The sequence below is a fragment of the Zeus faber genome (genome assembly GCF_960531495.2).
Source record: "Zeus faber genome assembly, chromosome: 2".
Taxonomy (NCBI): Eukaryota; Metazoa; Chordata; class Actinopteri; order Zeiformes; family Zeidae; genus Zeus; species Zeus faber.
Genome location: NC_137189.1, coordinates 42,595,037 through 42,609,938, shown reverse-complemented (window position 1 = coordinate 42,609,938; position 14,902 = coordinate 42,595,037). Strand labels below are relative to the sequence as shown.

The window sequence follows — 14,902 nt, the reverse complement described above, 5'->3', positions numbered from 1 at the left end:
GCTGCACATACGGACTAAACTACAACTTACAGTTACCACGATAGTGAGATTGCTGATTTTGACACTGTTTATTATCGTTCATTATTCACTATGGAACAACAGTAGAACATGGAACAGCCACTGAGTTCCAATAAAATGGGATTGTCGCCAAGTTTCAGTATAATTCAACCTGTAGTAGAAAGCCGAACCAGATTGGTTAATTACAGGACTGCTAACCCCTTGGTCGGGATCACCTTCCAGCCTGCAATTATTGAGGCTTCAGTAAAACACCCCTATTGTCTCTAATATACTGTTTGTATCCGGTTATAGATCATAGATGGGCCATTGTGACGCACGTGTTTGGCACAGCATGCCTTGCCACCCGGCGGCGCAGTGGCAGGCGTTGGGACCCACACACTCCCCTCCGTTCAGACACTTCTGGAGACACGTGGCTGCAGAGAGGACAAGATAGGAATTTATCCAAGTTAATCACACCTCTCAACATCACAGACTGAATGAAAGAAGTGCCAAGCTACAGCCCTGTGTCTGATGTGATGTAATCTATCGATAATCTAATCTCATTTTATATCATAACATAGAGATGCCAGCTTCAATTCCCCACCCGGCAGAGAAATCATGTCCGTTAAAAACACTTTCCCCTCTCGGGTCGATGCTTCCATCCATCGTAAATCACATCCATCTATTTTAATGTTTCAGTCTTTAATTTTAGTGTTTTAACCTCAAATACTCACGTTTATCGCACCTCCGGCCCCTCCAACCTGACGGACAGTCGCAGATGCCCGGACCGACACACCTCCCCCTGTTCATACACATGGGCTCACACACACCTGGAGGGAGGGAGGGAGAACAAATGTCTTTGTGATATGCTATTAAGAGACACATTTACACAGCTTCACCACTCAAATCCAAGAAATAAAACAACCCAAATCCCTTTGGGAAGAATACCATGAACCCCCTGAAGAAATTCCAAATATTGTTTGAGATATATTATTATGACTTTTTTATAATTAATAGTAGTTATTCATATTTAGAAATAATCAGAATCTAAATTCAACTGGACACGACTCTTCATCAGAAAATGCCTATATATACTGAAGTTTTCAACGAATTATGACAGAAAACATTCTTGGTTCTGTACTCAGTCTGGACGTAACTGAATTTTTATTGTCCATTGAAATATATATTTTTTGTTTTGAGCATTATTGAAAGGGTACACGTGCAATGAGATCTTGCTCTCTCTCTCTCTCTCTCTCTCTCTCTCTCTCTCTCTCTCTCATACACACACTCTTTTCCTATATGCCGTATTTCCTGTGTGTCTTTCTCTGTATCTTGATTTCAGACGATGTGTGTGTGTGTGTGTGTGTGTGTGTGTGTGTGTGTGTGTGTGTGTGTCCTGGGATGTACATGTGCACGTGAAAGCAGATGTGCTTGGATCACAGCGCCTTATCCATCTCACTTTATTCTACATTTTATTCTCAGAATCAGGCTTTGTTTTATATTATTTTATATTCATATTATATAAACATAGATATTTTATGTGTATATATATTCATATTTATATTATATAGATATATTGATTTTTTATTTTTATATTGCTTTATTATATTTCAGCTCGTCACCATTTCCATTGTAAAGAAACGTCATTGGTAGAGTGGCAACACATATTATTCAAGAACATTTAGATGTTTCTAGATGTTTCTAAAATACCAGCCTGGACCGAAATCTCCCCGAAAGGGCAAAGTGAAAAGGTAGAGCAGGGGAGTAACATCTTAGCATCATCATGAGGAGGTTCAAAGTGGACTCACTCTTGTCGCAGCGCCCCCCGGTGTAGCCCTCCTGGCACGAGCACACGTTGTTCCTCATGCAGAGCCCACCGTTCTTACAGGGGGGGCTGCACACAGCTGGGAAAGAAGAGCAAAATAAAACATGAAAAGTGTGTCTTGTAAATGACAGATGAGACCCCCCCCCCCCCACTACACCCTGTATTCAAGAGTGATGAAAGATTTGGCAAATGATTTGTTGGTAATGAACAAATTGTTTAAAGGAGCCGGAAGTCTCGAATCAATCGTTGGCATTTACCTTCATTCATATTAAATGTGACAGATTAACTTTTCTTTGCGTTCCACCAATATAAATAACTGACGCAAACTATATTATATAAGTAGTAGTACTAGATTTACACATCGCTGTCAATATATATATATATATATATATATATATATATATATATATATATATATATATATATTTATATATAGTATATATATATTTATACACCACAGCAAAACTCACCATCTTGCGCATTTCAAAAATGGCCAGGGGCAGCCAAATAAGTTGAAAAAAACATTCTTCAAGGAAAATTGGATTTTTCCAGATTCGTGTTCCTCTGTGTTTTCTTTTTAATGTCTCAATGTATTTTCAAAACCGAGTTTGATTTATAAATAGTAGAAAAATGTTTAACCATGGAGTTAAATATTCCCGTTAGGTTACATGGGGAAACACAGTTCACTTACCGGGACGCGGAACAGCACTGAATAACGCCGATCGACGATTTCCTTTAATGCGAGCGTCCAGGTGAAGATCATTCATCCATATTCCATGTGATGTGAAGTCACAATGTGAAACCGTTTTGATAGAATTCAACCTTTAAATATTACTAGCGTACAAGAAGAAGACGAAGAAACGCGTCACGCACCTACGTCACTTCCGTAAACAGATGGTTAAAGCACGAAAACGTTCTTCTCCGTATCGTTAAGGATTACGCGAAGCGTGTGGCGGAAGCTCTGAATCATATTTCGACCTAAATCTGACCAGTGCGATAGATCCAAGTCAGTGTTAGCATCGCGTACTGGACTTCATTTTCCGCGATGATAGTCAGTTCTCTGATGGAACGTCAGCGCTGCTGAATCTGGACTTGGAGAATATTTCAAAGAGCGGGTTTCAAACTTAATGTGACGATGAAACAGAATATTTTCAAGAACCACTGGAGGAGACCGACGATTACGTTGTTGTTACAACGGAGGAAGTTGATGACGTGATGAAGTCCGTTGAGCTTGGCGACAAATTTTCAGATTTCAGATTTTCTGAGACTTATAATATCGATAGTGTACATTTTTTTGAGTTGTCCGTACTTTAAACTCCAAAATAATTCCACTTTTATAAAACATGTATATTCTTACTGTTAAATAAAAGCTTCTTTTTTTTTTAAACAAAAAGAGTTGTGTTGTTGAGCTGTTCGTGATTGGCCCATTCAGCAGTATTTTAATTAGCCACAAGGCTTTGTTTCTCTGCCAAACCCATTTGCATTCTGGGAGCTGGCTGAATGAACCCGGTGTGGGTAAAACGTTGGAGGTGATTATCTCAGAAACACAGTTTTCCACACCCTTGTCATTAACAAGTCAAAGCTTGAAAAATATTTGCTTGATTTGCACAAGTGACACCTTGTTTGGAAGCTCTGATTCTCCACTTTCAAATGATCAAAAAAAAAAACAACTCACAGAACTCAAACAACAACACCGCCAAATGACACTAAAGTATGCGGTGGGTCACATACTGTATATAAAACTTTGGAGATAGTTAGGCTAAAATATTGTTGGGATCCAGAGTTCAGAATCATTTCATTATTTCAAAATAAATAATTTTGAAAGAATTTATTGAGCCCTGTGAACTCTGCTGACTCTCGTTCATCGTTCAGGAAGTCCTCTCTCGCTCACCTGCCCGACACCAACTCTACCAAATTAAAAAGGTGAAGCGTCGAACTGAACCCATCTTTTTACAGAGTCACTCGTCAAGAACCTCATCTCAAAAAAGAGCCGAACAAAAGCAGAACATTTGTCTTAAGTCTTTCAGTTAATTTGACCATAACCTTTTGGCAACTGACTGATTTGCTAATGCACTAATCGTCTACATAATTGATTTGACAATCGACTGATGAATTGATCAATCGGTGGATTTACCGTTTTGACACCGTAGGCCGTAGAATCCGTGCGGGCAGTGGCAGACGTCTGGTCGAACGCACAATCCTCCATTCATACACACAGGACGGCAGAGGGCTGGAGAGATGACGTAACATCAGTACACAACTGTACACACACACACACACACACACACACACACACACACACACACACACAGTGTCCACACCTGTCTGGCAGGACGGTCCGGTCCAGCCCGGTTGGCACTGGCACTCATCTGGTGACACACACTGTCCTCCATTGTGACAGTGACGACTACACACCACTGTAGAACAATAAAATTCAATAACAATACTAAAAATATGTCATGTTATTAAAGTGTTGTATTGTAATAACATTGTAATAACTGAGACTGTAGACAGTAATTTGGTAATTAACCATTCCAATATTATTGTATACATATTTACTCATTCTATACAGAAATATCCCATCAATATTCATAATTAATAATACAAAGATAAAAAATGTTTTTGTTCATAGTTTATTTAAGCTTAAATGTAGCCGGTATATTGTTATGTATATTTTTATTGATCGTTTTTAGGTTTATTGTATATTGCCTTTATATTTTATTTGCAAATTTGCACTCTCCACAAATCTATCTATCTATCTATCTATCTATCTATCTATCTATCTATCTATCTATCTATCTATCTATCTATCTATCTATCTATCTATCTATCTATCTATCTATCGTTCCAGAAAGCCCCAGTTAAACTTACTGGTTTCACAGTGTGGTCCCACAAAGCCATAGGGACAGGAGCAGGACTGGGGTCCGGTGCAGGTTCCACCGTGCTGGCAGGGTGAGCTGCACAGAGCTGCGAGCAATGGAAGGATAATACTGATCAGACAGACAGCTTACTGGGGGGTGTGTCCCAATCCATAGGGACGCAACCCTATGGTGCAGCGTCCCCTACACCCTGCCTACACCCTGCCTAGGACAGTGAACTGCGGCGCAAATGCCCTGCGTTGTCATCAAATGTGGGGGTTATTTTGCCATAATGACTCAAACGACTTGGCCTTCTTGCACAATTTGGCAAAGAATACAAAACTAATAATACAGCAGGTGGCGCTATGCACCTGCATTTGGGTTTGAGACCCTCAAAAAATGAAGACTTGCAATGCATAGAGGGTAAAATGTTCACTGAAGTGACCATCGGATGTACACTTTGCAGTGCACTTGGAAGTGGACTCCATGGCCCCCTATGGGTTGGAACCTCACATGAAATGTTGACGTCCCCTTGAATCCCCCAGAAGAACCTCCACATGGGTAAGGCTATTTATTTATTTATTTTATTTTTTTTGTACAGTGGATCGGATTGCTAGCTGACATTTCAAGATGAGTAGAGATTTCAATGAGATTTTAAGATTGGGTAAAGGGAAATAATTAGCTTTATTACCTCGCTCACAGTTGTCACCGTGGTAACCACGGGGACAGTCACACACGCCAGGCGCCGCGCAAACACCTCCGTTCACACACTCGGGCTGACAGATGGCTGATGGGATGAGGCAGAGAGAGACAGAGACAGGTCGGAAGGGGTGTCAAGTCATTATATTACATTAAGTCATTAAAGTCCCTGTAAGGTGAATTCAATGACTTGTTTCTGAAAACATTATACATGTTAGAAAGTAATTATTGAATACATGTGAAAAGACAGAACAATGTAAGCACTGAATTGTGGAGTTAGACTGTTAAAGTGTTTCTCACTACTTTCTTGGTCCGTATTTTTTTCGGCGGGCCTAAATCAGGGAAGCCTGCATGGCCCCTCCCAATACACTATATAAACGGCAGGTCAGAGCATCGGTAGTGAAATAAGTTAAGCTAACAGTCTGGGTCTCCGCGCTGCTGTGTGTCCCCATTCCCGCGTAAACGGGGACATAAAACGGTGACAGTGCCTGAAACAAAAAAGTACCGTCCCGTTGGTTTGACCATGTGAGCTTGGTTGAGCATTAGCTGTATGCTAGCAGGCCACGGCGCCCTGACCTGGCCTGCGGAGGAGCCAACAGGGAGCACCGGAGAGTGGGGAGTCCCGTAGCCAGACAGCGGCACTTTGAGGTGAGCAACAAGACAGCACAACATTTAAACATGGAATTTACTCCAATGTTTAACACAATTGGACATGGTTTCAGCGTCGTCAGTGCACACACCCCCAACGTCCCCCAAGAGGGGGATGTTGAAACCTAATTGAAACAATTTTGAAACCTAATTTTATATACTTGGCAACTTTTTTTTTAATCATTCAAATTTGGGCGGGTGGTAACAAACTACTTCAAACACATTTATTTTTGCTTTACAGGGACTTTAAAGTAGGAGCTGTTATCAAGAGCAGGACTTCAGCCCAAATACAATTAATAAGACCACCAGGGGACAGACCCCCAAGGGGACAGACAGAACAGGGGTCTCACCTGTCCTGCAGTCCTGTCCGGTGTAGCCTTGTTTGCAGCGGCATGTGTTGGGGGCAGCACACTCCATGTTCCTGCCGCACGGACGCCTGCACACCGCTGGAAGTGACAGACATGGGGCCGACGTAGAGCTGTTAAATCCAGATCCTGCCAGCCGGTCATTATCGCCAGATAACCTCCTTCAGAGTGACATAACCCTGATACATCACCCTGTCGGGCGTTATTTTGTGATATCGACCGGCTGACTGCATATTATCCCTTGCATATTTAAAATGTGTTTTAGTGGCTGTGACAGCATTAGGTGTCTGGCGTAGTGGTGTAACTCTACCCCTGCACGCCCTTCCGTCCCCGATGTAGCCCATGGGGCATCTCCCGCAGAGGGACCCCCCCTCCTCAGCCGCCTCGCACGGCACCCCGGGGAAGCACGGCGAGTCCTTGCACGAGGACGTCCAGGTCATGGCGGTCCTGATTCCCAGCTGGACGACGGTGGACCCATACGGGGGCGGGTCTCGGGCTCCCCTGCCCTTCGTTGCGGCGATGGTCAAAGCGGGAGTGAAGAGCCCGGGTCCCTGGTCCTCCTCCTCCTCCCCCTCCTCCTCAAACTCGGGCTCGGTCATGCCGTCAGCCGAGAACTCGGATTCGGAGATGGAGTAGGAGAGTTCGGTGAGGGCGGCAGTCAGCGGAGCAGCGGGCCGGGGAGGGGTCCAAGGCTTGGCTGGCGTGGTGGTCTTGTGACTGAGCAGCGGATGGGGACGGTGTCCAGGGGGCGGCTGAGTGGGAGCCCCAGACTTTGACCCCGTAGTCGAACCTCCCACCCCTGCGAAGTTCTGGGGGAGGCAGAAAGGTAGAAGTATAAGTTGAACCAAAAGTAAAACAATCAAAAGGAATTAAAAGTAACCAATAGGGCATGATGCACTTGTGTGCCTGGGCCGGGGTGACTGCTTTAGTGTGGGTGCACGGGCCTGGCTGGGGAGCGGGATTGTTCTAGAGGTTGGAGCACCAGAGGGGCTGGAGCTCTGTGTCGGGGCGATGCGCTTGTGGGACCAGAACTGATACTGAACTCACCTTGGAAACGTCTGGCTGGGGCGTGGCCACCGTCTCCCTGGGGCCGGTGACGCTGGTCTGCACGTTTACCTTCGCCTGCATCCTGGCTTTGGCGGCCCGGCTGTTTGTGGTGAGACGGGTGCCACCGCTGCCACCGTAGGGCGATCTGGGGACATTTCCAAAAGCTGGGCTGCCAGCTTCCCGCCTCCCCGTACCTGCCCCACGCTCCGCCGTGCCGGCTCTGGTGATGGACGATGATAGATGTTTGATTCCATGCCTGGCGGGCAGTGAGGGAAGGTGCAGCTGGGAGACCTTAACGCCACCACTCGGGGATCGGCTGCTCTTGGCTAGCGTCTGCTGTAGGTTGATGGCCGCTGAGGGAGGACGTGGATGATGAGAAGATGGGAAATGTTACAATACACAAACAAAATCGCAGAACTCAACGAGCTTGTTTTTCAGATTCAGAAACATATTTGACTGTGGAGCAAATACACCTGTCTTTCATCAGGGTGCAGTAGAGAACAAACGCGATCTGGTTCATAAAATTACATCGCACTAAACAAACAACACCAACAATCACAAACCAAAAATGTTGAATATTTGACATTTTCTATTTATTGTACCGAAAGAAAATTAAATAATAAATCGCTAAAAATAAACGTGTGTAATTATGTAATATTCTACCACTTGAGATCACTCGACAATAAGGAATCTAAGACATTTGGGAGGCTCTCCGACAGATTCCTGTGGTTGCTTACTAGAGCGCACCTGGCTGCGATGCGTGGTACTGCAACTAGCGCTTGCATTACTTTCACAATTTCCACTTCCTTCCTTACCTAGGGGTATGTTTTGGCCAAAAAATGGTTGAAGTTGTACGGATTGTCCCAGTAAAAAGCAGCTCCTAAATGTATTGTTTTGTCGGTTGTATTTGCCCTGCCAAGCCAGGCGGTCAACTGTCAGTTGTCTCCCACAAATCTACTTAAAAACGCTTGCAGAACAGAGCAGAGCGAAACCGCAGGTAGTGTACGTTTTTCGGTCGACATGAAAAAGGGAAAGGCTTTGTTTACAAGACCATGTCGCACGTAAACGTTGGGTGGATACATGAACAAGGGTGAAGAGGAGGCCAAGAGGCAGTGAGTCACTTTAGGGGTTGATCCCTTTGAGGAACGAGAAGCAGCACAAAGGAAAAATGTAATGAGGTAAGCACGGCTGGCAGATACACTCCTACGCACTGAAACCAGAACCAAAACCAGGGGGCCTCGGTAAGTCAGGTCCACCAAGATGATTTCACTTTAACACGTGCAGAAAAACAATGTTTTGATGATGTTATAATTTGTACCTTCAGCAAGCACCTAGAGAATATGGTTAATAGCGATAATGAAGGTTCTTGAGTACATCCTTCTGCTGTGACTCCGAACCCAAACCATAACCCTAAAAAGTCAATAATAATATGTTAATCGACTCAGCCGGAGTCCATTCAGGACGTACCCCTGGCCTTTTGTCTCCTTGTCTTTTAGCTGGGACAGATATCAAGACAGCCACCCTCCAGGACGGAGGTAGTACTGTACATCTATTGAGCTAGGCCGAGATATCTTCAGAAATTATTGTCAACACCAACCTAATTTTCAACCGGTGGGGTAATCTTTGAAGATGCATCACCCATGTGGCAAAACAATAGATGGATAGACTGTGTATGCACATCTGTGAGATACAGATGTGGGGTCCATCGATCAATCACTGGGGCAATGAGTCAGAAAAGGTTGGGAACCATGTCCAAACATGCATCGCAGACAAGGGAAAGAAATGTAAATTGAAACATTCATTAACTGTCTCCATCACATTGTTAGGACATCCTTAAATTACATAATGAAGGGATGGTGGTGGAGATTAAGGGGGCAGGCCACATGAGAGAACAGAATTAGGCAATCTGTTTATGCTCCGTGGCAAAGCCTAAAAAGCTTCCAAGGGTCCCCTCCCCGCAGCACTTAAACACACTTGGAAACCCGCAAAGTTGATTAATCGGATTTAAAACAGATTCCATCACACCAAGACAAACAAATAACGAAAGAAATGTTGAGAAGCATTGCACAAGAGAACTCGAAAAAATACTTCGTAACGATACATGCCGTGCCAAAACAGACTTGCATTGCACAGCAGGATGTTTTGTTCTATGAGCCACCAATCTAAAGGTTTCTGTGTTTGAACAATAAGCTGATTACAAACAGCTGCAGATGCAATTCATCCGAAGACTGTGATCCACAGACTGATTTATTCAATGTAATTGATTGCGCCTTTAAATGAATCAATTTTTTTATGCGAATGCTTTATCCTTAATAGTCAACCTCTGAAATAACGAAGAGGAAAATCAAATCTGAGATCTACAAAATTAGATGGTCACCTGCTTTGCTGTCCTTGGTGCAGATGCGCCCATTGCCGTGGAGACCTGGCGGGCAGCGGCCGCAGACGTAGCCAACATGCGGTGGCCTGCGGTTGATGCACAGGACGCCTTGGAAGCAGGGACGGCTGGCACAGGTCGACGACACATTGATGGCGGCCACGGCGGAACGGGCCATTTCTGAGGAAGGAAAAGCAAGATGTGAGTCGCGCGACTGGAGTCCATTTGTACTTTGAGTGTACTTGGAAGTGGCACTATACCATTGGTACCAAAGTGGTGGAGACCCAAACTTAGAATCAAATTAGAACATGAAAAAGGATTTTAACGTCAGTGTCTTTATTATAATAGCTATTCACTATTATCTGGAGGTTCATATAAGTAACAGATAATGTGCAGCCAGTCGGTCATTATCGCCTGGTTACGCTTTATCTTGCTTAATACACGGATACTAACTAAATTAAAGATAAATATTCCTCAACAACATAGCTAATACTGCAGCAAGGAAACAAACTATTTTGGCTACATAAAAACATACATATGACAAATCTATTGATTGTTGGTGAAATGTGACATGGCAGCTCAATTTATACAAGTATATACTGTATATATATATATATATATATATATATATATATATATATATACACACACAGACATACGTATATATATATATATATACGTATATATATACTGTATATATATGTGACACATACATACATACATACATACACACACACACACACACACACACATACATACATACATACATACATACATACACAAACATATATATACTATGTGTGTATATATATATATATATATATATATATATATATATATATATATATATATATACACATATATATACATACATACATATATATGCACATTTGTTAAATACCATGTATAGTATGTTTGTAGTCATCATTTTCACTGTTTACTACCTAATTTTATTCTTAATAGGTGTCTATTTTACTTCCAATAACACATATTTTACTTCCAATAAGTCTCTCTAGCGCATTAAAATAACTATATGGAACTATAATAGCACTATCAAATGCATGTTTGGAAATTGGACACATCTGCCTTGATCCCTTCCAGTCTTCCATTGTAGTTTCTGTGTGGCGTCAGAGTGGCACCACTAGCTAGCGTGAGCTTTAGCATGTAGGCGGAGCAATACAAGGGTCGTGAATCCCGGCAGAGAAGTGGTTTCCCTTGACGATGGTCATTATTACCAAGCAGCGGTCATTATTGAGAAAATAACTTGCAGCACAAATTGCTGCTCTTGATCAATTAGAATCGAGTACTCCACGGAGCCGTGTAACACGATGCCATGGTTAAAATGTCACGTGCAGAATGAGGATTTTGAAGACAACCTTCAGACATTGGCTGAGGGAAATGGGGTCAACATCATAGTATTGGGACAGTGATTGAGTGGGTTTTTGTTTTTTTTATCTTTTGGACCCGCAACCTCAAGGATTTATCTACAGACCTTGCTGACATTGGAGATAACATCTTACCAGCGGCCGGCCTTTCCTTGGCCACAGCAGAATTCCCCTCAGCGTTCTCACTCGTGCTCGACTGCTTGGGGCTGCTCTGCGGCGTTATTCCAGGGATGTACTCGGAAGCGCCTACACTTTTATCAGAGGTGTCCGGGCTAATTCCTAGAACACCCTTCCTGGCACCTATCTTGGACTGGGAGCGGTCTGGGGCAGTTCCCGGGGAGACGTTTGCCTTGCGGTCTGATAAAAGGCCCGGCGACTTCCTCGGAGTGTAAATCTTGGTGTGCGATGGGTCTAGGGGCGTTCCTGGAATCTCCTTGGTCGTCTGCAGCCTCGTGTGCCAGGAGCGAGCGCTCGGCACCTTCCGGAAGTTGTCTGACTTGGTTTTGAGCTGGTTGGGTATAACATCTGGTACCTTGTAGACGGTTAAACCAGGAGCAGATGTGGCACTGGGAACGATGGGGGCTGCTGTGTAGGGAGAGAGAGAGAGAGAGAGAGAGAGAGAGAGAGGTTGATAAAGAGAGTGATCGTGTTTGCAATTTATCCCCCACTGCATCAACACACTCACATAAACAAACATGTACAGTATGCATGCATGGTCAAAAACACACGCACACAAGACAAACATAAACATACACGCATAAAAAATGCATCCTCTATCGCACACACACACACACACACACACACACACGGTTTGTTATCCATTTCCTTTTGCCATTATTTAATGCCTCAATGTTTCAAACACTTTGGTAATATTTCATGTAAACAGTCAGGTCAAAGCTCATTGAATTGAATCGGCAGAGAGTGAGACAGGGAGAGACAGACGGAGAGAAGAACGAAAGAGAGCGCAAGGAGAAAGAACCACTGGCAAACCGTCAAATGAAGGAGGAGATGCTGTGTTTGCTTTGAACTTTTCTCATTTTAGGTGTTTTCTGAAAATCCTCTTTTGCTAAAATAACTACGAGCAGTGACCGCCATCGCTCTTATTGTGTTTAAATGTGAATTGTGAATGAATCCTTGTGTCGTGTTGGTCATTTAAATCTACCAAAAATGGAGGTAAAACATAGGATTTAGTTTGAAAAATAACAACAATGTATTTTCAAACACCACCAAAAGTCTTGATTAATATAAAGTAATAATAATAGTACTATAAAAACTTTATTCTGATGGTCCGTTGTCGATGCATAGTTGGAAATTTCTGAACGAATCGCCACCCCGTTGCCGATAAACGCACTGGCCACCAGGAGGCGTTGTGTTGACGTTCTGTGACTGAGCTGCTCCATTGACTTGAATTTCTTCTGATAAAAGATAGAAGTGTTCTCAGCTCGTGACTCATGAGTCACTCATGAGACTCATGACTATCAGTGGGAGATTCACGTGCCCACTCAATTTATCTAAATTTAAGGAGCTAGGATATAGCCAGGCCGTTTGAGGCGCATGCCTGACTCGCGGCTCTCCCCTCTTTGTTTGCCAATCCAGAGTTGAGACCAGCAGTAGACGTGCACCAGGCGTGTTGGCGCAGTGCACGGGCGAGGGGCGGCGTGCCCTAAGTGCACGCTTCCTATTGAAGACATGTTAATCCACTGTTCAGGCTACACTGGCCAAGTCAGCCACGCGGAGCTGCGCGGCATTTCTCTACTTTTGTGCAAGAGGTCTATTTATTTATTTATTTTTTCAACTGTGCGCAGCTGCGCAGGCCTCTTCCACAGAAGCACAAAATAAAACTACATAGAAATGTTTTTGTCAACAGTGCAATCGTTTTACATCGGTTTTATGAATCTACATTATACCAGAGACCTAGGGCTGCTGTCAGATTTGCTTATTTATCAAGACCCCTTTTAAGTACAAAGGATAAACATATGTAATATGTAGAAGTAATGCAATACAGTACAAACATATCCCACTGACCGATTTCAACAATTACAGTTATAGCTCACATTTAAATTATATTAGAAGTTATTTATGGGAGACTACTATAAAAACCTTTTTACTACTTTATAGCAAAGTGCAAGACATTGTTGTACTTTAAGTGTGGGCAGAGATCAGGGGACATAAACAAGATCAACATAACAAATCATAATATGCAGAAATCAAAGATTTTTATTTTTCACACAATAACTGATAAAAGCATTGATGGTATTTCCGACATATTATTATTATTATTATAATTATTATTATAATTACATTAACTGTATTAAAAAAAAAAATTAAATCGCTGCTGTTTTCAATATTCCTCCTCATCTACGCGTCTGGGATGCTTCAATGTGTAGCCGGTGAAAAACCACTCTGCGCACCGTGCACCGTGTACGCTGCGCCAACGCGCCTGGTGTACTTCTACCATAAGAGAATACCTGCGTGCCTGGCTGCAGTTACTGAGTTAGAAAGGAAACATACAAACAACCGAGTCACTCCCAACTTCTGTATAAGATTTGTTCGCTGAGAAGGAATCGTTTTAATTCGTAAACGTCTTGCATCATTTGCCTATGCATCCTGCTTCTGTCCAACATTATAAGGCGACCGTTTGAAATGATAACTTGAAAATGTTATGGTAAGTCCTTTCTTTAGGGAAACAGTGCATCCATAGTGAATGTGTACTTTCGACCAAATAGCTATTGAGGCTTTTATTAATTGTTTCACTGCATTTCAGCTGCCTCCTCTTTTTTGTTGTGAACTGCACTGCATTCATTATCTCAGAAAATACGAGTTTTGGATTTCATGCCGGATTTTTAAATTAGCAAAATGATTTTCATATGAAGTGACTCCAACAAAAAAGTCAAGCTAACATGAGGAGCTCCAGAAATAACACTTCCAGCTGCTCCGCAGAATTTCAAGAGGAAGGCCTGTGATCCACATATATATATTTTGTAGATCAAGTCAACGGACTTGCACGTGCACACAGACAGACGCGCGCACACACACACACACACACACACACACACACACACACACACACACACACACACACACACACACACACACACACACACACACACACACACACACACACACACACACACACACACACACACACACACACACACACACGAGAAACTGCTCAAGCCTTCCTCTGCCAGCAAGGTTGTCTTCTAACCATTAATTCCCAGTATCTGCCAGTGTCAAACAGAGAAACACATGCAAGGCAAGGTAGAGAAGGAGGAGGAGGAGGAGGAGGAAGAGAAGTGCAGCAGCAATAAACTTCCATCTGGTTTTCATCCAAAACGAGAGCCAGAGAGTAAGAGAGAGAACAAGAAGAAGGCCTTTGGGTTTGACTCTTCACTTTTTGCGTAACTTATTGTTTATTATTCTAAAGTCTAGTTTTCCTAAAGCTCTTAACTGTTAAGGTGTGTTGTTAAAATATTCTCATATTTTTGTTATTATTTATAATTTTTAATATTCAAATTACTTATTGAGAAACAAGTGTTTTTCTTTACAAATCGAGACTTGATAGTCGAACAATGGATGGTATAGCGGTCAGTGTTGCCCACGTATGTTTAAATCAAATCGAAACCTTAAAATCGAAGGTAAAATAGAATACTGGATTTGGAGAATTGTGACGCCCCGAGTAATTAGCCATGGTTGAAATGTTA

The 14,902-nt window shown here is 42.8% G+C and overlaps 1 protein-coding gene across 1 annotated transcript in view; it reads right to left on the bottom strand.

The window, feature by feature from the left end:
* Positions 1-14,902, bottom strand: part of LOC307247800 (von Willebrand factor D and EGF domain-containing protein) — a gene marked incomplete at both ends in the record, with an annotated part of 48,311 nt that overhangs the window by 1,316 nt on the left and 32,093 nt on the right. Inside the window, 12 exons of the mRNA XM_080023921.1 lie at positions 336-431; positions 732-827; positions 1,806-1,901; positions 3,957-4,052; positions 4,144-4,239; positions 4,694-4,789; positions 5,372-5,467; positions 6,378-6,473; positions 6,703-7,201; positions 7,440-7,792; positions 9,817-9,993; positions 11,334-11,783. Coding sequence (XP_079880047.1) covers positions 336-431; positions 732-827; positions 1,806-1,901; positions 3,957-4,052; positions 4,144-4,239; positions 4,694-4,789; positions 5,372-5,467; positions 6,378-6,473; positions 6,703-7,201; positions 7,440-7,792; positions 9,817-9,993; positions 11,334-11,783 — 2,247 coding nt within the window. The remainder of the gene's footprint in view (positions 1-335; positions 432-731; positions 828-1,805; positions 1,902-3,956; positions 4,053-4,143; positions 4,240-4,693; positions 4,790-5,371; positions 5,468-6,377; positions 6,474-6,702; positions 7,202-7,439; positions 7,793-9,816; positions 9,994-11,333; positions 11,784-14,902) is intronic.